The sequence below is a fragment of the Anguilla rostrata genome, chromosome 8 (genome assembly GCF_018555375.3).
Source record: "Anguilla rostrata isolate EN2019 chromosome 8, ASM1855537v3, whole genome shotgun sequence".
Lineage (NCBI taxonomy): Eukaryota > Metazoa > Chordata > Actinopteri > Anguilliformes > Anguillidae > Anguilla > Anguilla rostrata.
In genome coordinates, this window is record NC_057940.1 from 20142821 (window position 1) to 20168443 (window position 25623).

At 37.9% G+C, this 25623-nt stretch overlaps 1 protein-coding gene across 2 annotated transcripts in view; it reads right to left on the reverse strand.

Moving 5' to 3' along the window:
- Window positions 1-25623, reverse strand: part of tmie (transmembrane inner ear) — a 53604-nt gene continuing 27981 nt past the window's right edge. The window contains exons 3-6 of one of the 2 annotated variants that reach the window (XM_064346935.1): window positions 18743-18882; window positions 13395-13512; window positions 11287-11436; window positions 1-1403 (exon numbers count right to left, since the gene is read on the reverse strand). In XM_064346935.1, coding sequence (XP_064203005.1) covers window positions 1078-1403; window positions 11287-11436; window positions 13395-13512; window positions 18743-18850 — 702 coding nt within the window. In that variant the 5' untranslated portion in view covers window positions 18851-18882 and the 3' untranslated portion in view covers window positions 1-1077. Of the gene's footprint in view, window positions 1404-11286; window positions 11437-13394; window positions 13513-18742; window positions 19034-25623 lie in introns of those variants that run through there. The other variant, XM_064346936.1, reaches the window with a different exon arrangement.

Consider the following 25623-nt stretch of genomic DNA (forward strand, 5'->3'; position numbering starts at 1 on the left):
TGACAGGAAGGTATTTCTTTTTTTATTTTGCTATGAACCTTTTTTAAACCATGAATATCATTGCTACATTGTTGTTGTTACACTGTAACTATAATACAATTATAGACTGTGATATACAGACAGGAAATGGAATTACAAATTATAGTATTTTAAATTAAAATTATGCCACATATAGCTAAAATGAATCATGTTATGTCTACGTCAATCATTCAGTCAATAGGACAATTCTCGTAAAACTATGATTTAAAAAAATGCAATGTAATAGTGAACAGAAATTGATGACGCAATTGTATTTTCAGTCAGCAGACTTAAAAATCAGGAAAAAGATACTTCAGAAACATTGTAGCTATGAATGCTAGTAAATGTGTCATTAGGGAAGAGGAAAACTGAAGTTACACACAAAACCTGTGCATAATCTAGACTTCTAGAAATCCTGAATATTTATTCATATACTAGTTGCATGTATTCATGTGTAATAAATATGAAATTTATATGTATTCATTCACCTTTTGCACTGCCCAGGTAGGGAGAATGATCAGTCTAGTTGCAGTATGCTGTTGACTGAAGAGATCACTCAAGCATTACTTCCAAATCATACTGTATGTGCAGCAATGAACATTAACACATCTTTTTCGGATTTGTTATGAATAAATTCATTTTCAACTGTACAATGCGATCTCATTTTCTTAAACTTGATATCTAGCTAATCTCACTTTAGTCTGGTACCACTGTAATAAAGTATTTTGTAATAGAGTATATACTATACTTCTGTGAATAACAATTTTTGATTGTTGTATTATTTTTGCATTCATAATAACATAACTTGAGAAATGATTTGCATTCATAACTTATCACCATTGAAACCAAAATGAAAGATTTAAGAGAACTTTCAAACACCTTTCAAACACTATCAAATCAATTTGAAATTAGAAGTCATTTAAAAATACTCTAAACTGATTTGTGTAATACATTTAAAAAATAATAACAAAGAGCTTTACTCTCCGTGTCTTTGATCTTGTGTTAAGCCCATTTCAAGGATACAGAATACAAAGTCAATATGCATCCTTGTGTCTGTGTTCACTTCTTTCCCTGGGATTTCCTGGCTCCACCCTTTGCATTGCCTCCTCCTTTGTCTCCTCCCTTCTCTCCTCCTCCTTTCTCACCTCCTTTCTTGCCTTTACCTCCCCCCTCATCTCCCTTTTTTGAGACACCCTTCTCAGCACCCTTCTCAGCACCCTTTTCACCCTTTTTCTTGGTGGATCCTTCCTTGCCCTCAGTCTTCTCCTCCTTGGCACCCTTGCCCTCTTTTTTATTTCCATCTTTGGCATTCTTCTTGTCTCCCTTTTCGCCATCTACTTTTCCTGAGACGGTGGGAACCTCGGTTTTCTCTGCAGCCTTAACCGCTGGACAGAAACAGACAGAAAAGACATAATTATATTGTGTGCACCATGTAACAAAATCATTTTGTTGAATAAAATGTATTATGCCATTCGATTTATTATTCTACGATGTCTTTAGATTAGTGATTCATGTAGAACCCATCTTTTGAGAAATCTGCAGAATTAGCTAGAAAAACTGTTTTATCTATGGTAGAACAGAATTATCAAGATAGTATGGAAGTGGTTCCAAGCAGATTCTTTGCATTCTTTGATTTGGTTGTTCTGTAAATTTGTCTAGAGTGTTTTTTGCATAGTTAGGAAATGAAGTTAACAAAGGAGAAAAAGGTTTCTCTACGGTACAGTCATATGGAGGATGGTTTTTGTATTGTAGTGCTGTTCAAAATGCTACATTTTCATGAACAAGGTGGTTTCTTTGTATGCACTTATAATACTTCTCCAAAAAGGAACATGATTTGTCAGATATAATGAAAATAGGCCTTGAGAGAACCTGAAGCCAAACTACTGCTGGCACCCTGACTCAAGCCTAGCGGCTGTGTATGCCACAGTTCACCAATTTATTCACCAATGGAGCCATTATCATTCATTTGGGCAATACAATAGTTTGTAATTTGTCTCCATTTGTCAAGTCAATGAAGCTGATTTGAGTTTGAAAGGTTCTTTCATTTTCATAGCATTTTGCCAGAAACTGGCCTTTGTCATATAATCATTTGTATGTCCAGTTGTGTGCGGCTCTCAGTCCAGCGGATATGTGCACACACACACACACACACACACACAGCCAGAGTACTGACACAAATTACAGAAAACCTGCATTTATAAACAGGTTTTGATAATTAATGTCGTGACCACTTGTGACCAATTGTGTAATCCACAATTTTAGATTTTCAATCAAACAATTGCACATTTGGTTAATGTGCAGAATCGTAGCTTTTATTAAAGGGTATTTTAACACATTTTGGGTTCACCATGTAGAAATTACAGCATTTTTTTATACACAGTCACCCTATTTCAGGGCACCATCATTTTTGGAGTAAATGACTTCACAGGTGTTTCTGATTAGCCAGGTGTGTTCAATTACTTCCTTAGTGCAGCCGTTAGAGCGCTTTTAGTATCTAGTTCTGATTCTAGGCTTTTGATTGCCTTTGGAGTCAACTGATTGCCATTGAATGTAAAGGAAGTCCTTATGAACCAAGAAAAAATTGTGAATGGCAAGAGCAATGTCTGGAGGCCAAAAAAAAAACTACCCAAAATCCAAAGCATGCCCCGCCCCCCCCCCCCCCCTCATCTGTGAAACATGGTGGTGGGCGTGTATGACAGTAGCAACAGAATGAATTCTGCTGTGTACAAAAGCATCGTATCTGCTCAATTTCAAGCTAATGCCTCCAAACTCATCGGATGGTGCTTCATCACTCAGCAAAACAATCATACTGCTACAGCAAAAAAAAAGCAGTTTTTCAAAGCTAAAACCTGGAAACCCAATCTGAATTCAACTGAACTTGCGGTTCATATGCTAAAGAGAAAACTTAACACAACTAGCCCCAGAAACAAGCAAGAGCTAAAGCCAGCTGCAGTACAGGCCTGGCAGAGCACCCCTAGAGAAGATACTTAGCACCATGGTGCTAAGTACATGGTGAAACCAGAATGTATAAAAATACCCTTAAATAAAAGCTGAAAATCTTTCGCACACGCAAATAGTTTGATAACAAATCTAAAATTATGGAGAACAGAGCCAAATTTTTAAAATGATTTGTCCCAAACATTATGAACTTCACTGTATTTCAATATATTTTTGCTGACAAAAATCACTCCAAGAAACAACAACGAAAAAAGGGCACAGATAAAAGTTTTAAGAGTACTAAACTTCTTGTTTAAGTATATGATTAGCCAAGTATCGTTAAATGTTTTTGAACATTGAATAGGCTTTGAGATAATGAAACATCTGTTCATTAACATGAGTGTGATTTTCCTGTGATAGGAGACTGATTAGCTTACTATGAGTCATCCATCAAGAATAATCCTTAAAAGTTTAAAGACGCACACCTTGAAACTTTTATTGCCATTTGCTCTACCCTGCCTTGCCTGGTGTACTTGTGCGCTGTTATTCTCTTCAGTAAACCACTTTACTGCAAACTTCGAATGAGACAGTTTCTTGCAAGTTCGAAGGTTTAAGCTTTTGTATTATCCTTTGGTAACACACTGTGAATATGTTTAGTTATTGAGACAAATTTAATTAGATCCTCTTCTCAGAAGTCACCAGGATGACTGGCTAAAAGAGTTCTTTCCAAAATGTATTTCTCTATTACCGATTTTCTGTTTGTATGTCTTACTTACACAAGTTTTTTTCAATTATCTAGACATAAACAAAGCCATCTTTATCTTCTTCTTATTGATTCTTCTATGTAGTATTTACATTTACTCATCTTGGCTTTCTTGGCCTGCTCACTCTTGAAAAAGAGATTTTAATCTCAATGAGACTTTTACCTGGTTAAATACCGGATATATGTTCACTCCAGTGGCTCACAGAGATTTTAATTGGGATCTTTTGCTAAATTAAAAGCTCTGCTTTGTTTCACAAAATGCATTAACCAAGGGTGTCTGGAAAGATGAACTGTGATGAATGAAATATAGAATGTGGTTTCAAGTGTAGTTTGGTACAAAACTATTGACTTCCTTAGCTACATGGTTTCCAAAAACCAGTTCTCCCAATACATTAAAAACGACCAATTTTAAAGTTCTATTAAGTGGTTCCACTGTACAAGTCTCCAATCCCGAGGTTGCATATATCTGTATACATATATTGTCGGATTCAGAGGCTGAATCTCCATGCATAGAATATAATTACAAACTTATTAAAATGATCCAATCTTTATGTTATGTAAACTTGCACTCATACAGCAGGATGACTGTATGTACCATCATTCGGGCTGTTTTTGGCGTTTCTGCCATTTGTGAATGCGATGTGTGCATGCTTCTCTTGTGAAGCATACTCTTCAGTTATCCTTAAAACAACACTATTCTTAAAATGAATTTGACATTGACATTGATACTGACGTATTATTATTATTATTGTTGTTGTTATTATCAAATAGTTGTGGAAGAAGATCAGACATGCATACTAGGTCTCCATGATTTCCTGGGGATGCAGCACAACAGTAGTCAGGGATGGTTGACTACCCTCTCTAAGAAATCAAGGAGGCCTGGATGTGGATCAATGAACTGTCAACAAGGCACCATCAGGAAGTCCAGGCATCTTGATTCCAAGGCTTAAGTTAGTTCGTACAATAAATGTCTTTATGACTGAACTGAAGTGGTAAACTACTGTAACCTAATTGGTATAACAATCAAATCTGCTTAGGCTACCACCTCTGCTACAGCGAAAACTAAACTTCTTGGCTGAACAGCTTGCAAGAAAATCTGCGAAGTAATGGCAGGAAGATGGTGGATTCAATGTGAATTGCCAACCACTGGTCTGGTGATTTTCCACCGCTAGATTGTGCCTACAGCCTGCCAAAGAGAGGCTCTAATGGTTCTGCAAGGGAGATGATGCATGTCCTGTCATCGCCTCTATACAGACAGAAAGCCCACTAACAAGCAGATTCCCAGCACCAACAGACAGTTATGTTAGGTCTATACTTCCATTATATCAGCCCAAAAGTATAATGTGACATATTACTTTTATTTTCATTTCAGTATTGACTGTATTTGTTTTAAGAACAAATAAAATAGAGCATACATGGCCCAGTGAACATTATTTCTACTACAGAGAATAAAAGTACGCCTGGGAAATGGGTTAATGGGATGGAGCCTGGCTGGGCAGATATACAGCACTGTATTAGCAATAATTATAGGAGAACCCCTTCAAAAATGCCCTACCATTGCTGCCATCAACTGACAGTAATTATTGAGGATGGGCCTGTTGCAACTCTCTGGCTACCTGATATTCTACACAGCAGAATATCATAGGTTGGCCAGTACCCTGGTGGGCAAAACCCCAGAAGTAAAAAAATAAATATATATATATATATATATAAAGGCCCAAGATTTGTACAGAAATAGCAGGTTAAAGCAGCTGTATCCACGACACAAAACTGGCCTTGGTTTCTCGACTGGTTTAACATTCTTTCCACGAATAAAGTTGCTCATTCTGGTAAAACCTTGTTTATATTCTGTCACATTAAAGAGCACTGTGTCTGCCCCAAACCTTCTTACATTTAATGCAACTTGACTAGAAAGAGACCATTTATAAAAATAGTCATATGCTAAATGTGTTGCAACTGGTTAAGAGCACTTCAGCCATTAGGAATACTGTACACTGGGTATCCTTAGTTCCTTACGTTCAGATTAACATCTTTAAAAAGTTTTTTTTCTACAATATGGATTCATACTGAATTATTTCTCACTGCAGATTTTGTGACACCGCAACATAAAACAGTAAAATGATTAACAATGATACGTTATAGGTGAACATTGTATGAGTATTTTTATTAGTGCTTCAAATATCTACACAAGTAATACTACACATACTGCAGTGGGTAAAATGTCTAGCTGAGCAGCTCATTTAAATTAATGTCAAAGTATAAACATGATTGAAAACAACATATGCAGTGTTTTCCCATATACAATATTAGCGTTATATTTAGCAATATTTAGCTTTATTAATTCTATTATAACATCACTTGCTTTACAATTCAGTCAGTTCATGTTTTGTATTATAGTCTACTTTTTTATTATCTTTTACACATGCTTTGATAACACTAAACATACCCACAATAAAACAGGCCTCTTGAAAGCTATAAATAAAATGTCTGAAGATCACATTCCTAGCATAATGGTAGAGAAATAGTTTCAAATTTTCAAAAACAAACCTCAGTTGATTATAATAATAGGGTACCAAATATACACTGAAGACATATAATCTGAATGGCTACAGCATGTTTTCTCACTCACTCTCTGGGGGCACAATCCTTAGATCAGACCTCAAATTGTTACATTTACACATCACATTCCTAACAGAAAACTAATTACATGCTCACATCAGCACCAGCTGAGGTGGAAATCATCAAACATCACTTGCATATTTTCCCAAATAATTGCGGAAAGTCATTTGAATACACTTCGGGAAAGGGGTCATGTAAATAAATATAATAAAAAGGGTAAATCAGTAAGTTAATTAACATGCAGTGCTGCAATTTCCTGGGGAGCTCCAAAAGTGCACATACTTAAAGGCTATTTTGTTTTTGAAATTTCTCCCCTTGTAATCGGCAGCTGGCCTGTGCGTTTAAACATGTGAGGAAATGGAAATCTACAGTGACCACACAGAAGGTTCTAAGGAAATGAGTGTGGTCACAGTGGGTTGCCTAAATGAAATGCACACCCAGAGTAATGGTTTCCCACTCGTTTGCCTTTCAGGGACCTTCAGATCAAGGGACCTTGCCTTTCAGATCAACCTTCCTGTGTGTATGCTTGGAAAACGGAGTCCGATTTACTGGACATTTGTTTTCACTGATGTCCCTGTTTAGTTTAATTGGCATTGATCATATTTCAGAACTATTCGTAAGAAAAATTTCATCAAAGCAACAACTTCATCTCCTCTGTGAGGGAGCATATGGCAATCTTCTGGCAGTACTGGTCCTATCTTGAACACATCATTCTCATTATGGCAGTACTCTTCCAGCTTTTCTATGTACACTCTGTAATAAGTGATTTGCCATAAATAAGAAAAAAGGTAAGACTGTAATAGATGCCTCTCCTTTGAATTGATGCCTCAGTCTATCTTTAAGGTGCAGGTGGGCACAGTAAGAAAATTAAGTGCAATGATGCTCATCCCAAAGTGGTGAAGGATTTTAATATTGTTCTGAATACACGAGTGCACGAGAATACATGCCAAAGTGGACTTCACAATCATCAGTGAATATGATTTATTCCTTTCAGAAAAGCCTGTGATAAACTGGTCAGACAACATCCCTGGATCAAAATGGCATTAATATTCAATGCTACAGAATCAAATTATAATTGGCAAATTTTCCAAATTTGGCCAGCACATAAAAAGAGGAATGTCACTTTTCGTAAAAATGCCATCATCATCAACTTTCACCTGTAAACCTGATTTCTTGAGGATTGCAGCAAAATCTACTGTCCTCAGAGAGAACTGGCACAAAGTAGATATCGATTCATTCCGGAACCTTCCATTTGCCAGAAGCAGGTCAGAAGAGTGAAGACCGAGGACAGTAGAGAAGGAAAACAGTCAGCTTGTGTTAGTTGGAGAAGAGGGTGGAGCCCCCTCTTCACCCACATTCACCAAGGGCAGTTGGCCAACACCACAGGGCTCAACCTGCCCAGAGACTGTCTGAAGACCTACGTCATCTGCAGTGGCTGTAGTTAAGGAAGAAGAGAAGAGAAGAGGAAAGAAGGAAGGAAGAGAAGCATAGGGATTAGGCAAGTAAGATAAACTGTTATGTGGAGGATTGCAAGTCAGGAAATGGCAAGTGGCAATAGTTGTTGGCACTGCGCAACTCACATTTGTACAGTCGCACAGAGATACATGCAGTTTAAGGGAAAATACTGGTTGGTCCAAAATGGTGCAGCTGGCTTGTGGAAATAACATCCAATCATGATGATTATTCTCAAAAGTTGAATATACACAGTAATGAAATGTGTTCAAATGAAAATGAATAGGCAAATGAGCAAATGTATTTTGAAATTACAGGATTCTTCTTAACATAATATCAGGGAACACAGCCAGTTCAAAGCTGGTTTGATTGAATTGCATCTGCTACTATTCCAATGTACAAAGCACTGCCCATAAAAAAAGGTATTTTTTCCTATGTTCAAGGCAACATTTATTCTACTTAGTTATATCTTGAAACCGTTTATGATCATTGGCACATCATCCAAAGTGATAATTGGCATCAGCACCTTTTCAAGTATCCCTTGCCAAGAGGTAATAACCTCTGAGACAAATCCATTCAGCCTGATTCATTCTCACAGTCTTCAACCGCTGGCACACTTGACGGTGCCCCACAGGAATTTCCTCTATTGTAACTGTGCAGTCTCCTCTCACATTATATGCTGCTACTGATTCAATCCTCTTAATTTAGCAATTCTTTACCATTATAATACGCAGTTGAATAAGTCCTTCAATCATTCATTCGTGAATAAACCTGGTTAAAAATAAATCAGTGTTGCTGCCATAAAGCCTAATATACCAGACTCATCTGCTGTTATATAACTTCATGTTCTTATATTGGCCCGCAATGGACTGGATGTATTCTTGCCTTTCACCCGATGCATGCTGGGATAGGCTCCAGCCTCCCCCTTTCCCCCTTCTACCCCCTCCCCTGCAACCCTGACCAGGAGTAAGTGGTTCAGAAAATGGATGGATGGATGGATGGATATTTTATATTTCTCATACATTTTGAACAAAGTATATACATTTATGTTCACTGGCCAAGGGACTACACATAGAATTGATCTGTTTAGTTAACGCTGACACGTTATGTACTGATGCTGACATGCTAACAAATATGCACTGTCCGTTATAACTAAATGGCAGTCTTTGGGATCGGTTTCAGAAAAATGGTTAAAAATGTTAGTGACTGAAAAACAAACACCCATAAAACTTTTGAGGTGCTTCGTCTAGCCAAGCTTCTCTACAAAGAAGTACATATCAAAGCCCATTACAAGTTGCACATTATATTAAAGGAATCATGAAGAATATGATCACCATGCCTTGATTGCATGCCACTGATATGATGGAAAATGAGAAAGAAAAATCCCAGTAGTAGCATAAACAATCATACAGTGAATTAGCACAAGACGATAACCGGAGAATTCCCAGCATGCAACTGTCATCTGCTTCATGTCTGCTATAAAGAAGCTGTCACGAAAATTACAGGATCATGACTCATGCAATAAACTACAACTGATTGGGTACCAACTGGTCATGGATCAGCTGAGCTTCCTGTTAAAAACAGACATTTAAGCTTCACAATGTAAAGTATCCACTAATTAACATTCAATATTCTCACTTTCCCCTCTCTTTCAAAGGAAATCATTTTCTCACTACTTCCTCCTCTGCCATCAGCAGAGAGGGGGTGGAACGTTAATTGCGTTGCTAATGTGTAATTCAACAGCAGACATAATTTCCTCAGAAGAACAGAAAATAGGGGGAACCAGCCTCCTGGCTAACCAAGGAGATCTAAGCTGTTGTGTGTGGCATTAGGGCTGATAAATAACTGAGTATGTATGATGTATAAGATGTTCATACTGAGCTACTGTAGGTAACAGTGATTGATCAGACATCTGGAGTGTCCCAACACTTTCACAATTTTCTGCATCTCTTTGTCTGTTCCCGATCAGAGCTCCTAGACCCTGGATAAAGCCAGGCCTCCTTCTTGTGCAAAGACACTGTCCAGTCAATTACACATAAGCATGTTGTCATTATGCTGGTTTCAGTAAGAAAGAAAAATCAGCAGGCCTTTGCCTAAGAAGATGCCGAGAACAAAGACCAGTTCCCCTGGGTCACCATCACAGCAGACCATGCCAGAGCAGTAGACTACTTTGACCTTAAAAACTCTTGAGCATGCAATCAGACAGCCTGAGGATAAGAGCTTCTATGAATGAAAAAGCAACATGCCTGCAGCTGTTTGGGGATATTGAGAATACATTTTGAAAAGCAGAAAGTCATTTATGAGTCATGTGCCCAACTCCCATGGGGCAAAATTAAGGTTGCAAACAGCTGGTGGCCTTCAAACCTGTTCTGAACCATAAGTTAAATATGTCTAGATGCCAACTTTGGATGTTGGGATTAGTTACGCTTTATCTCTTATCTGATTGAAAGAATAGGACATTAAACTTGGACATTTGAGTCTTAAGCCACAAAGGCATGTCCCAGAACCATAATGTCACTTGAATATGAAGCTAAAGGCAAAAGGCACTAAACATATCAGTAAAAAAATAAATAAATAAATAAAATTCTAATAATAATAATAATATTTGTTTAAAGGTCTTATATATATTTCTGTGGATGTGTGTCTTATGAAAACTTCAGCAAGACCCAGAAAATGAAAGGGCATGTCTGGTATCATGATTTCAAATGTAATTAAAATAATATGTTCACTCGTGCATGCATAGCCAATAAAAAATGACAGGTGAATGCAAATGTAATGCCTTACCTTTGATTACAAAGGCATGAATATTATTCCAGATGACTGGTGCTATATCATCAAATTGTTGGATATAATTTATACGGAAAGGTTCTATGATCTGAAGGTGGCTGAAGACAATATTATGACTTCTATGGTAAGGCCCCTTTAGATAATCAGCAAGGCTAGATTATCCTTGATGAGAGTGATGTAATCAGTAAATTTCCAAATGTAATTCAGAACTAATGAAAGTAATATCTTATGAGGCAATGAAATGTATCATGACAAACCTCACTCATATATTTTATATTTAGACGTTTTTTGATTCTCATTCTGAATTTAAACATTGTTCACAACATTTCAGAAGCATAGACTATACCATTTGTTTGCTTTGTAAAATTGTGCCAGCAGTGGTAACATTACATTACATTACAGCAGGATGTTTAAAAATCCCGTATTTTGAAAATGTGTCATCAGCCACAATTTGAATGGAAATGAAATATTCAGACTTATTATTATTCAGACTACATTTTGCAGGTGATGTATAACACCACAGCAATTTCTTTCAAGTTTAATGTATTTTTAATATTAACATTCCTAACAATGTTATTACAGTGACCACACAATAAGACAATAACTGTGACCTTTGGCAAAGCGTCGCATATGAATGAAAGGTCACCAGTAGTACAGTGAAGTACAGTACTGCTTTACTGGGAGAAAGGGACCATGCGCATCATACTTACCGCCAGGGATCTCAGTCAGTTCGTTTAGAGGGGGCACTGTTTCCAGTGTGTTGGCATATGACTTTGCTGCCTGTCTCTGTGCATGCCGTGCTTCAATCTCCTTTTTGGTGCGAGGAATACGGCATTTGAAGATGCAGCACAAAGTTATAACTGAGAGATGGGGGAGGTGAGAGGGTTGTGCAATGAAAAAAGAAGAACAAAAGACGCTGTTTAGAAAGTGGCTCAATACATTTTTTCTTGATCTGTAGGTCAAGGTAAATAGCGTCTTTGAAAAAAAAAGATTTAATTGGGATTCATTTTGATTTGAAAAACAGAACGATCTAAGCCTGATTATGGTGATGCAAATTTGATAGCATACTCCTTATTGACCCAAATTTAGGCAGCTGCTCATTGCAAAATTTTATAGTTGTAGCATCTATGACTTATCTTTAATAATTGTAAACTCTTATCTCTGTTTTCTCTTCTACTTATAGACGTTCCTCAAACCCACTTTAGTCAAGCTACTTTTGAGGATAACCTATTGTTTAAGTATACCCCACCCAAACCTTACTCAACAAATCTTGATAGAAGCATCCAAGCAACCCTCAAATCCAGTCCACAAAAAAATTTCAAGTACCTTTTTGGAGACGAAAATATCTCAATATCCTTCCCAATGCCATGTGTACTAATGCAATGTTATAAAAGGCACAATAGACAGGAAACCATTCAATCTGGCAGTGCTAGGTTCAATTTCATACATGTTGGAATTTTAATATTTAGATACATTATGTTTAAGGAATGAGTGACAACTTTGTCTTGTGCCTTTGCATACTTTCCCCTGCTGTCTGCTGAAGGCCTGCATTGCAATGAACTTACACAAAATGAATGGAAGCAAATTGAATTTTATGTGCAAAAATTCAAAGAGAATATGGAGAGCTGCTTATGAAGTATTTATCAGAAAGAAGAAAAAACTTGCTTGTGCATACTGCATTGCTTACTTCATTACAATCGTTATGACGTGTAATAAAGGGACCGATTAATCAGGAGTTATCTGAAACACTAATTATCCAATACAGCTTTATGTTATTGTGTTATCCAATACAGCTCATGTTTTACACGGATACAGCCTGGCTACGTCCTAGTCGGCTAGAAAACTTTAACTCTTCAACCAAACATAGCCGAAAACCTAGGCAGCGTTTCACCGACTTTTCTCTGCAAAATGTTCACTGGATAACTAGGGATAAGACTCTGGGATAGGGATGTGTCCAGCTGTCTAAATTTAGCCAGGTGGTTAAAGGTGCTCGGGAAAGCAACTGCAGATCTGTTTTAGGTATACTTGGTACCTTAATCCCATTGAAGATTTGTGGCAAAGTTTGAGCTTTCTAGCAGAGGGAAATTTTGAGTAATGTCATGGAACTTGCTGGAGTTCATGATTCTATTGATTTTAAAGAGTTCCAGACCAGTACAAACAAAACAACCACATAAAATCCAGATATTTTACTCTATGTACATATGATGTCCTTTTCAAAATAAGTGTCCTTGTTCCAAAGCCAAGCCCAGAGCTGGTGTGTGTGGCCAAAAAACTCAATTTTGGGCTCATTTGACTGTAACACCCGGTTCCAGTCGAAGTTATTATGCAGAACTTCAGTTGAAACAGGGAGTTAGGGTCAGATGAAACCAAAATTTATCTCAATACAATGATCCCAAGCATACCTCAGAATCAGTCACGGTTAACTTGCCACAAATTACTGTTTTGCAATGACCAACTCAGTTTCTGAACTTTAACCTGATCAAAAATGTGTAGTTTATTTTCAAAAGGCCAGCCCACAAAGACAGTCTGAAGGATCTGAAAGATTCTGTTGAATGTGGGAATTGTTAAACAGCATATGATCACCAATCTCATAAATCACAGCAGAAGATGACTCTGATCAAAAACTTTTTCCTGAGGAATTGTATTGCATAATATTGAATATCACGTGCAATTTTATAAAATAATGTAATTTTTAAATACATTTTTGAGAATACAATGCAGCTCATTATCATGTGAATGTGAATAATTTGCGGGTCTTATAAATAATAACAACAACAACAACAACAACAATAATAATAATAATAATAATCAAACTTACCAACTGCAAGAACAAACATAGAAAAAACTCCTATGACTTGCCATAAGCGAAGCCCCCAGAAAACCACAGTCTCCGATGTGACAGGGTCTGGCTTCTTGGGAGGGCTGGTGGTAAAAAGCTAAAAAGCGAAGAGAGAGGGAACATTATGACATAATTCCACACAAAACCAGTGCTGATAGTAGTTCATCCATCTAAAACAATGGGCTTCAGTTTGTGGCCAACAGGCCTGCTGAGTAAGTGCATATCTGGCCATATATAACATTTCACTGAGTGGATCTGAATGGGTTTCAGTCAGCAGAATTGTCTCAGGCTAATAACACACCAGACTCCTTTGGTCATTCAGATGCCTGCCAAATGTTCACCAAGCAAACTCTTTCAATGTAATGAAAAAGCACTGGGGGTTAGCAGTCTGTACTTGCCCAAATTAACAGAAAACATTGCCGTGATGAAACAGGGTTCCACATATCATCAGCCATTCCACATTAAGATGAAAAAGAAAAAAAAAAAACTTCAAGCAAACGGGTTTTAATCTAACAAAAATGTACAATGTCATTTTGATGATGAATTTCTCTAAACTTAAAAAAAAATATTTTATTCAATTGTGTCACACAATTTTGTATAATAACATACTGTTTAACAAGCAGATTTTGTTTCAAAATGCAAAAATTGGAATTGGAAGGAAAATAAATGTAAAAATGTATTTACAAAAAATGCTTTCAGTTTTCAAAGCTTTTACTACACTGCAATCAAAAAGACCTGATGTCATTCAGTATGCATATATTCTTATGGAGATTAATTATCTAGTTCAAGATCAGCAATCAGCAAAAAATACAACAAGTACAGTAGCCTACACTAACTGCACTTTATTAGGTACACCTGTTCAACTGCTCGTTAACACAAATATCTAATCAGCCAATCATGGGCGAAAATGCCTTGTTGATGGCAGAGGTCAGAGGAGAATGGCCAGACTGGTTTGAGCTGATAGAAAGGCAACAGTAACTCAAATAACCACTCGTTACAACCGAGGTATGCAGAAGAGCATCTCTGAACACACAACACATCGAACCTTGAAGCAGATGGGCTACAGCAGCAGAAGACAACCCGGTATGTACCTAATAAAGTGGCCGGTGAGTGTACTGCCTGTCATTTCAATGTGATACAATGTGATGCATTTATTCATTTTTAACATTTACTAAACCATCCTCCACCAACTTTGTAGCTGCAACTTTCGTTCCACTCTACAGTCCACCAGCTGAGAGGCGTAGTCATGACCCCTGAGACCTCACACAGCTGGTAGAGGTGTACTGCAGGTGCCTGTTCAACCAAAGGAGTCACTAGTGCATGAGGACATGGGGGCAAACCCTGCTCATTAAAACCCTCCCTGAGCGATTCTGTAGAAATCGCGCACCACCCCATGGGGCTGCGAGCAGTTGTCGAATTTTATTTTATTTTTTTCAAAACAGTGCGGTGCGATTGGGTAAAGCTGAGACCGCTTCATGAAACCCTCTGGCAGCCTTGCCGTACCCTCAAGGAGATCAATCTTTTAATGGCATACATTAATCAACTTGAAATTCAGGTGATGCACTCACAACCAAAAATATCTACCCTGTACAAATCTGATTTAATGCATTTTCAGCATGATCATTTGATAAAATTGCTATTTGCCCACATTAAACCTGGCTGGTTTTATGTAACATACTTGAGCACTGTGCATTTACTCATTACCTGCATTGTGTACTCCATGATTTACTTCACTAAATTCACAAGTACACATAATTATAGTTCCACATATAATTATATTTCCACACACCTGTTGAAACATTGCAGGACAACATGGGCAGCCTTGCTTTACAATACTGCTCCCTCAGTGGCTGTGCACCATATTGGTGAAAGCTTAGCCGTAACTTGACATTATGATATCAAGCAGACAGACATACTTTAGGAATTGTAGTTTTGCTAATGTGTAGAGTAGATACATCATGTGGGTAACTGGTCATTGTTACATTGAAAACTTTTATGACAGGATATATTTTATATGACACACAACTTCTTGATATAGCAGGCAAGTTTTTTGCGGTGAGAATGCTTCCCCTTCAAAATCACAAGATAAAATGTAAAAGCAAGAACTGTGAGGTCTCTAATTAGCTGTGTGTCCTGCACACTTTAATTTCCGCATGCACTCGTGATGAAAAGGAAAGAAGAGGACGACCGTAAAAAAGGAAAGGACATGATGTGTGCTTCTGACAGGGTGCTGTAAGTACAAATGTCATATATAGCCCATCACCTTCTATTCAAACTGAGAAATCAAAGCCTGAAAATTCTGCCATATCTTTCATTTGCTGTATTTCATGCTGCAAGTGCAGCCGACACAAATACCCTCCGAATTCCCATAGCAACAAGCTGTCAAAGTTACACAATGTCATACTGTCATCACATCAATGACCTACTTTGACAACATGCTTGCCAGCTGGGCCCTAATTCTATTCTCACATTCCTTTTTTCCTGTCAGATCAGAAAATGTAAATCAGAGAATCAAGTTTTTGAATTTATAAAATTTTGAAGTACAGTTGAAATCAGTGGCATCATAAATTTTGAAACTGTCGACACAAAAATAGTTTGTGGAAAATTAAGAAAACAAAACACAACCAAAACATATGACAAGGAGACAAACCTGTAACCTGTATTATGTTAACATGTTTAAAGAAAACATAATGGAAGCAGTTAGGTCCAACTTCTATTGATGAAGAGATTGACTGTAACTAAAACTCCCATAAGCAGAAGGGTCCTAGGACCAGGTTCAATTCATTGTTTCGCACAAGGCTTCTCAAACTCAGTGAAAACTAAAAATGCTTTCTAAACAATCATGTCCACCCTTCAAGAAGATATCCAACTGTGCAGATGATGCTAATTTATAGGCAGCTTCAGATGGCAATGGTTATCAATGCCAATATTACAAGTGTAATACTTCATGGAGTCACTATTTTAGAAAAAAGAATGATTTTTTTAACCGTATGCAATATAGTTAAATTGATTATTATTTTTTGTTAATTTATCAGGCCAAAAAATGCCATGAAGTGTTCTGTAGCAAGCACTTTCATTACTGCAGTGTGTGTGTGTCTGTGTACGTGTGTGTGCGCATGAGTTTGCGTGCGTGTGTGTGTGTGTGTCTGGGCAAGTCTTTCATTCTATGGATATTAAATAACGTTAAGCTTTATCAGCCAGGGCTGCGCAGAGACCTTTTAAGGGACAGATGCTCAAAATGAGAAGAGGGCACACCAACCTAGAAAATCTGTCTTACAAAACCCAGTTATTGTACAGAATATAGTTTACCACAATGAATGAATAAAAATTAATGACAGCAACAATAATAATAATACAAATATACATTTTCAAATCAAAGTGGCACATTTGGCACTTGAGGGCAAAAGGGACAGATGCTCAGGCACCTGGAGCCACCCCCTGTGCACGTGCCTGGTGCCAGCTGCTGTGAATCAATAGCTCACATGTTGTGACACAGAAGATTAAAGCAGAAAAAATGTCAATACTTCACAGATAGTATAGGGTGTTGTCTTGTTAACTCCAAAGTGCATCGACCACTGCTGACTGGACAGTGAAAAATCCATTATGAACTGTTTTATTTTCTATTTATTATACTGTATATCATACAAGACTGGCTATACCTTGGTAGTTATCATTATTCATGACCCACTGTTACAAATGTATTGCTTATGGAAAGATACTGGCATCATTAATAACCTGATTATAAGTGCCATGTATTTATTTGAAATGAAAAAATGCAATAAAGATGCAAGATTCATTTCTGCTAGAGGCGGTCAGTGGAAATCCATTGTATCACCCATGTGTATCACCCACATCAGAACAGACATTAACATTAAACCTGCTTGTGACATCAGTTTGCTGTGCTTTTTTTGATTTGATAAACCAATGTCTATTTTTAAATTGGGTGCTGAGCAGGCTCTGCTTAATCTATATATTGTGTTGTAGACCGCAGTGTGCACCACATGACTTCTGTTCAGCAAAAAGCACCCCTGACGTATTAAATCTTGTCGAACAATCTTGGCAGTAGTAGGGAAGGGAAGTAGGGGATGAGGCACTGAAGGCTGTGATGTGATGATACAGGTTTGCAATTTTTGTACTAAACATGCACAGACAGCAGAGCCCTAAGGACTATTAATGTAAGGGCAGAACTGAGCTAGAAAATGAGTCTTCCATACTCCTTAAAGCTATTTTGAGTTTCTGTTAAAATTCAAATAGCTGTGTGGATTGTGGCCATGCATCAGTAGATGTATGAGCATGCAGAATAAAGGATCTAATGATCCTGATGACTGAGATAATATCTAAGTACTCACAACAGGAGTTCAGGAGTCCAGCAAGTTAGCTATATTAATTTTCATCGCCAAGTTTACTTGTTGGATAGTAGAGGCAAGTTAGATACTGTTTTAGAGAGCGAGAGCGATTATTGGGATAACAACTTAATTTTTATAGATGTGGCATTGTCGATGGTGATGTGTATATAAATAATAAACATTTGTATTGGTGTTGTAGTGTTAGCCTATGTTTTTCCAGCAAACCTCACTTAGCCAGCTAACTAGCTAGTTAAAATTAACCTAAATGTTACATTAGATTTTTCCATTTCATTTGGCTGCATTTGGAAGAAATAATGGAATCTGTGGATGTAAACATCCTGGATAGGATTCTGTGGGATTCTTTTCTGTCTTTAAATTATGAAGCAAAACTGCAAGTTAAGGCACAGGGGAGACCGAAGACTGCTATCAGTTTGGTCGTGCGAATGGGCTCCGTTAAGTCAGATTGTGTGATTGTCTTAACACAATGTTAATACTTTCATTTTCCTTTGTATAAACTACTCGTTCTTGCATATCTCACTGTAATGTGATAATTGATTGCATTGTCTGCTTCTCTGAGCCTTTTACTATTGCCTTCTGTGTCAGTTGGCTTTCTGTAGTTATGTGACCAGAAATGTAATTTAATTTCCAGTTTTTGCGCTATGGTTTACTACAGTCTTCAGAATGGCATTTATTTGTCACATACAAGCATTTGTTTATGTAAGTGTAGATGCACATGCATTGAAAGGTGAACAGCTGTGCACCCAACCTAACAACAACCCAGAACATATATCATATTTATAGAAACAATGAAAAGTGTAAATTAAAAATAACGTGCTATACAAGGCTGAGCAAGTGACTTGTAAAGCCAGTCAGTGTTTTCATCACCGCGGACAACGACCGTTAACGCACAGTAGCCGAGGTGGCTGTTTACTGTAACCCGATGATAAGCGGTGGCTGTGGTGACGGCGAGTTAGCCCTTACCTCCGGATCCGGGATCTGGGGAACCACGGCGGACATGTAGAGGGAGAGAAGCACTGCCACCGACCCCAGCGCTGGCATGGACGGCCATGGCGGTCGATCCTTCTCCATGCCGGGCTCTCCCTGTGCGCCTTACTCCCCCGCTGCAGGAATTAGAGGACCGCAGCGGCCCGGGTGATTGATAGCCTCCGAGCTGCTGTCAGCACCCTTGCCTCTGCTGCAGCACTATCCCTCTTCCCCCACTACAGTGCAGGGACTGTTCCAATTCACAGCTCCCAGTGCTGAGCCACCCAACTGTTAGAGGCCATTAATTAATTAAAAGGGCTGGTGTCGCTTACAGTCCCTTTCTGCGAGTCATGTTGGGAGGTTACTACAACAGGAGGACCTGGGAACTGCATCTACAGAGAATAGCTCTGTATAGACAGGACAAAAACACATCAGCTCAAACTGACCCATGTGGCATAAACACAATTGAATGAACTTCACTGTTGGTTTGTGTGACATTTCTTATACATTTTAAAAGGCATGTATGATAGTCAGAGCCCTGTATGAAGTGCTCTATCTGGGGCTTCTCTATAAAGACACTGCTTTGTGTTTTACCTCTGAAATGAGGCTGCCTTCAGAAATTATTTGAGAGGGTCATCTAGCTACACAAAGAGAAGTTATCGGTTACCCAAAGGGAGGTTAATCTGGGGGTCTACATTTTAATTGGTCATAAAATACGCAATTAAATTTCAAACAGGCTTCAGTATATGTGATCTATTTAGAGCAGGCTGGAATTATCAGACAACACAGGATGCACCAGGGGGGATTCAATCTCGATTCTTGGAGGATGACCCATGATTTTCTTAAAAATATTTAGGCATAATTACAGGTACCAGTTCATTTAGGATGACTCATGTATTTAGATTAAATATATTAATGAATATGCGACGTCATTATTTTTGGTTCGGCACTGAATGGTTGAGCATTAGATACATCTATGCACACACCAGCGTGCAATATCCAATCAAACAGGGCCTATACCCTTTTGAGCAGCAATAGTTAGAGCAATAATTTCTTGAGTGCAATTCTATGAACTGCAGCATGAAGCATAGCATGCAAAAAGCAGCGCAGGCAATGAGCAGCACCAGAGAGGTCTGACTGTTGGTTTAACAAAGGTGCACCATTTGTGATGTGTACACATCATAGGTTGAGCATGGGAACATGTAGTGATGTGTGTATGTGATTGGTTGAGTTTGAGAACGTGTAGTGATGTATGTATGCAACTGGTTGAGTATGAGAACATGTGGCTGTTGTGGCTGCCCAATGGTTTCCTGACAGAATTTGCAGTGTGCATTTCATGCACATCACTTGTTTTTGTAATTACTTGTTTCGCTTTCATACAATTCACATGCTGTTATGTAAATGAGTAATGTAGTTGTTAACTGCTAACTACTGAAAAATTCATTTGTACAGCTTTGCTAACATATTTGTACATCAATAATTCATTTTAACAACTACATTAGTTAATGCCAATTCATATCAGGATTTAAAAAAACAGTTAATGTATTTGTTAATGGTTAAATAATTATACGTTTATCCTATGTTTTGCTTATATATAAATTATCATGTAACTAATATATTAGTTAATGTATTTGTTCACAACTAATTAAATTTCAAGGTTAATTAATATGTATATGTGCATCATTAATTCATGGTAACAACTACATTAGATAATACCAATTCATGTGACCTCATTGTAAAGTGTTACCATTTGGATTGATTTTGAAAGGTCATCCGCATTTCAGATTTTTTAAAGTTTTAGTCCCCCCAATAAAGGCAAAAACAAAATCCACTAAAATCAAACAGTGAATAGTTTTATTTTGCTTTCTTTTTCATTATCCACAGGAAATCATCTACAGAGACCCAATAATACAAATCAAGCCTTTCCTTGATAGACATTACCAAATGTGCTAATGACACATTGAGGATCACAGTTCTGCTGATGTGAATTTAGAGATGCTCTTTAAATCTTCTTGAGCTCAGACCTATTAGGTCAAAAATGAATCCATTATCCAAACGGGTTCATCGAGACCAGGATCGTAGAGTTGCCAATCAGGATGGCTTTGCTTTCTTACTTTGCACATTTAAAATACAGAGCAGTGGCACTGTACTCCTCTGATGAACTGCTGTGTACTTAAAATACCTTTGATGATGATTGCTGGTGGCACTATGTAGTAAGATTGACATGAGGTAAGGTACAAGATGTATAGGCTCAAACAAAAGGAAGGCATTGAGTATAAAGGCTACTGTCACTGAAAAAATTAGAGGTCTTGAGTTACAGCTCTCTCAAAGAAACAGAGAGATCACGGTGGGATTAATTTGAACATGTTGGCCAAAGATTGACAGAATCTCTGATCCTATCTTCTCAATTTTCATTTTAAATAGTTTTGTTTTGGGCAAAATCTTTGTAAATACAACAATATCACTGCAAGCAACATTTTGCGGTGTGCCCAAAGCCTGTCAAAGCTTTCTGCTGCGGCTGTGATCACAATGACAGACAGTACAAGCAAGCAACGTGTTCCCATACAGCCACCAGAATCTATGGCATCTGAGCAAAGAAAGTAGATGAATGGTTAAAAAAAAAAAAAAAAAAAAAAAACTTCTCTCCTTTTCAGTAGATTACTGAAATTGTGTTTTCATAGCAAGAAACGAAATGACCTCTTGCAAGTCTGTATTACTGTAAGAGCTCAATTACTTAGCTATAGGACTGTATTTATTTTCATTTTTTAGTTACTGTATTAGGCAGCCTTAGCAACTTTGTGTCTCGTGGAACATTTCTGACTTTAGGACCTGCCAGAACCCTGCTGTGGCATTCACAGTTTGTCATTCCATCCAGTAGGGTCCCATCCACAGCTTATTGTTTTCGTTTCTTTCATACAGAAAATGTCAAACGTCTGGTCTGTGTCTAGAAACCTGAAACATAAATATTCTCATTTCATTTCAAAACAACAACACGAGCATGTCAGGTTGCTTTCTCTTCGTCTTATATGATGGCTACCACCTTTTCCCATCCAGCTCAGAGTTGCTTTGGAATTTCATATAAAATTACTGCTTTGAAGTCTCTGAATTGTAGGTTAGCCAGAGGGCTCCCAGAATCAACACACCCGGCACTTCCTGTTCAACCAGGCTTTCACTTATTTGGATAATAGCAGGGCTCAAACTGTGTTCAGAGATGCATCGCTGATGAGTTTTCCATGTTTTCGTGGTTTCATTTATTGTGGGCTGTGCACAGTCAAGTAAAAAAATCAAAAGTATATTTATCATTTCACAATTAAATCCTGCATCATACAGCTGTGTGGCTCAGATAGCTAGCATGACCACAATGTAGGCTATGTATAATGTATAATTCGGAATTCTTAAACCAAAATGATATTTGCCTAGCCAGCTAGAAAGTCACATCTACCCTCTTTAATTCATTCAGCTGGCTAGCTACTGTACATAACTAGGTAGCATTTCATTACAATAAGTGACTGAATCTTTCTACTGAAGTTTAACTAGCTGTGATAAATAGCCAGCCATTTTCCTCTCCCAGCCACAGAGGTCAGCTAGCTAGTGACATGCATTGCTGCCTGTGGTGGACTGTGTGGTGGTAAAGGATGGCCTGCTGTTCCCGCTATGGCTCAAAAGAACAGCTTACCCCAAAACCATGTTGATTTAAATGTAATATTATTTTTTCCAGATGTAGTTGTGCGTTGCTATGGGTAGGAGAGAAAGTGCATTATGGAAGATTGGTAATTCAGTTAGCTTAACAGGAAGTTACAGAGAAATATTAATCCATTCTGCAGTCAATATGAATACTATCATGTAAAAAAACTGAAAGTGGGTAAAGTTTAGCAGAGATAAAATGTGATGATATGTGTAGATATGTTACAGAAGGTAACCATGTTCACTACATTACTTTTCTTATCCTGGGACCTTCAGTTCAGTGATAGAGAATTATATCCCTTGTTTTCCAATGTATCACCCATGTAAATGTTTGTCTTTACCAAAATAATAATAAAAATACTGAAAATAATACAGCATTTCACAGTAAGAACATCATTCCAACAGTCAAACATGGTGGTGGTATTGTGAGGGTGTGGGATGATTTCCTGCCTCATGACCTGGACAACCTTCCATTACTGAAGGAACCATGAATTCTGTTCTGTACCAGAAAATCATTAAGGAGAATGTCCAATCATCTGTTCATGAGATCAAAAGCAAGTCCACATCTGAATGTCTGAAATGAAACAAAATTCCAAAAATCTTGGAGTGGCCTAGTCAAAGTCCTGACTTGAACCAACAGAGATGGTTCTTTCAGCTTTTTTTAAAGGGAAAAATGTGATTGCACAAGGTCTTTAAAAAACGAAACGCTTGATGAAGAGCTCTCACTGCCTCTATTAAATTTGTAATGGTGCAGTTGGAGTTTCTCCCCTGTGGCTTAGGGCAGTTCGACATTCTAAACGGCCTGTTCAAAATCCCTTTCAGCAGATCGGACTCAGTCTTTCAGATCATTGAATTAGCATAGGCCATCAGATTAGCCTGACAAATTGAAAAACACTGGGTTACAGTACATTGCATTACTGGAATTTGGCAGATGCTCTTATCCAGAGTGACTTACTACATAAGCAGAAGTGCATAGATCAGAGGAAAATCTGATGGTGGACAGATGGGGAAAAATGTGAACCATTTTCAGGGTGCTCAGTTTGTGCTGCATTTCTATGAGCCTCTTCTGATCACCTCGAAACTGTTCGAAAACAACCCCCAGTTAATATGAAATTGCATTTCATCTACATATAATACAAAGGATTTCTAAAAGGTTTGGCTATGACATGTTTCCTTTATCACTTTAAAGCAAGAACACAGGCCTGCAGGAGAACAACAGGTGGTGTGAAATGGCGACCAATTTTTGCACCAGGCACACTGTACTGCAAGTGTGAAGTCACAGTCTATGATACAAATCACTGCGAAAATACTTCTGTTATTTCTGTCACACTTAGAAATGTCCAATTTAAGGGCAAATGTTGATTGAATACAGGTATCACAACAAATGCACAAATCTATTGTGATATCTGGGGTCATCATCAAATAAGTTGTGACAAGCAGCCGCTGACAAATAATGAATATAGCAGAGATACATCTAATGTGATGAATCAACTCTATGAAACTTATTTAATTGTACTTAAATAGAATCAACCAAGTGGTAAAAGAAAGAATTTCCAGCAACAGAATGAACATGTGCAGACATTCTCTCTGTATTTTAATCTAGGCTTAAGACTTTTTTACCCAGTCCTGCAGTTGAAGGAAAAAGTTGGGTGACTGATGTAAGCCAGAGTCTCTGGTAGACTGAGCTGTCATTGCTGTCACTGGATCATGCATGGTATCTCTGTGTTAAGATGAGCCAGTCATGGTCTGATGGTGATTGCCTCCTGACAGTGCTGGCCCTTTACCTTTATTCTTTCAGCTATGCTGCCATAGACTTATTCTTCTGGGAGTTTTCCTTATTTCACTCAGGCACCTCCATCTCTCCTGCTTGGCTCACCAACATACTTGAGCTGCCTAATGATTTTATTTCTCGCCTCTTTTCCACACTTCCTCCCGCAGTGGTAGCCATAAGACTGACTGAGCACCCTCCTCCAGACACAGTTGGTTCAGCTCCAGCTCCACGCCTGTTCCCCTGCCTCACAGTACCACCCACTGGTCTTCCAGCTCGCCTCTTATCATGAATAAAGCAAGCCTTGGCCAGTTTTAATGACATATTGCCATTGACATTTATGTACTGTCGTTTTCCTTTTTATTATACAATCAGCCATTTTAAATGAACTGGTGCAATCCAGCAGCAGATGTGTTCCCCTGATTCTGCTCAATTACTAGCCGGGGAGGTTTTCCTTAAAACCGTCGCCCTAGGTGTTTTCAGGCACGGATCTCTGTAAAGCTGCTTTGTGACAATTCCTATTGTAAAAAGCGCTATACAAATAAAATTTTATTGAGCTAATTAAATTTAGGCAGAAGTTCTATTGATAGATGTATCACTGTCAGAAAGTATTTTTTTATAATTAAAACTTGAGTTGGTACAAACTGTTCATATTTGCCATTTGTGAACAATCGTCGTCACATAGAATACTATGTTGAATGTTTGGTTAAAGCTCACGACAGGAAACATATTTGACTCCATTTTATCATGATAATGTATGGTGATACTATATCACGACAATTCCAAAATACTGCATGTAGAGTAACTTATTCTAAAAATGAAGGAAAAACATCACACCTGGAATTTACTTGCAAGTAGGATACAAAACCTATAAGTTTGAAACAAAATAATATTTTGTTTTGGAATTATTTATTTTTGGATAAATAATGTTGTGAACCACAGGGGACAGTGACAGTGAGGTGACCTCCAAAGCAGGCACGGAGTGACAGAATGTGCTTAATGAAGTCCTGCTCTGCTTTTTCAGGTTTTGTTGCATCCAATGATGACCCAGCTTCTGATGAATCCAATTCATTTCAGGTGCAGTAGCTTCACCAGTGATTGGCCTATCCTGTCAGCCTATGTTGAATTTCAGTTCCATGAACTGCTGCCACCTTTTGACTGGGAAGCACAACATCATTTTTTATGTCTACTTCTTGACTGTAAAAGAGGGTGGCTCACAATTTTGTCCAATTAGATACGAGTTCCCAATCCAGTAGTTAAAGGCTCCAAGTAAGGATGTGTCTTCCCATGGAGAGCACTTCACTTGAATCAATACTGCCATGATCTAACCAGTTAAAGTGCCCCAGTTAAAGTTCTGATTGCAAGATATTTAAAGGGGCTTGGCAGCAGGCCTACAAAATTAGAACTGCAACTTTCCCCAGCTATA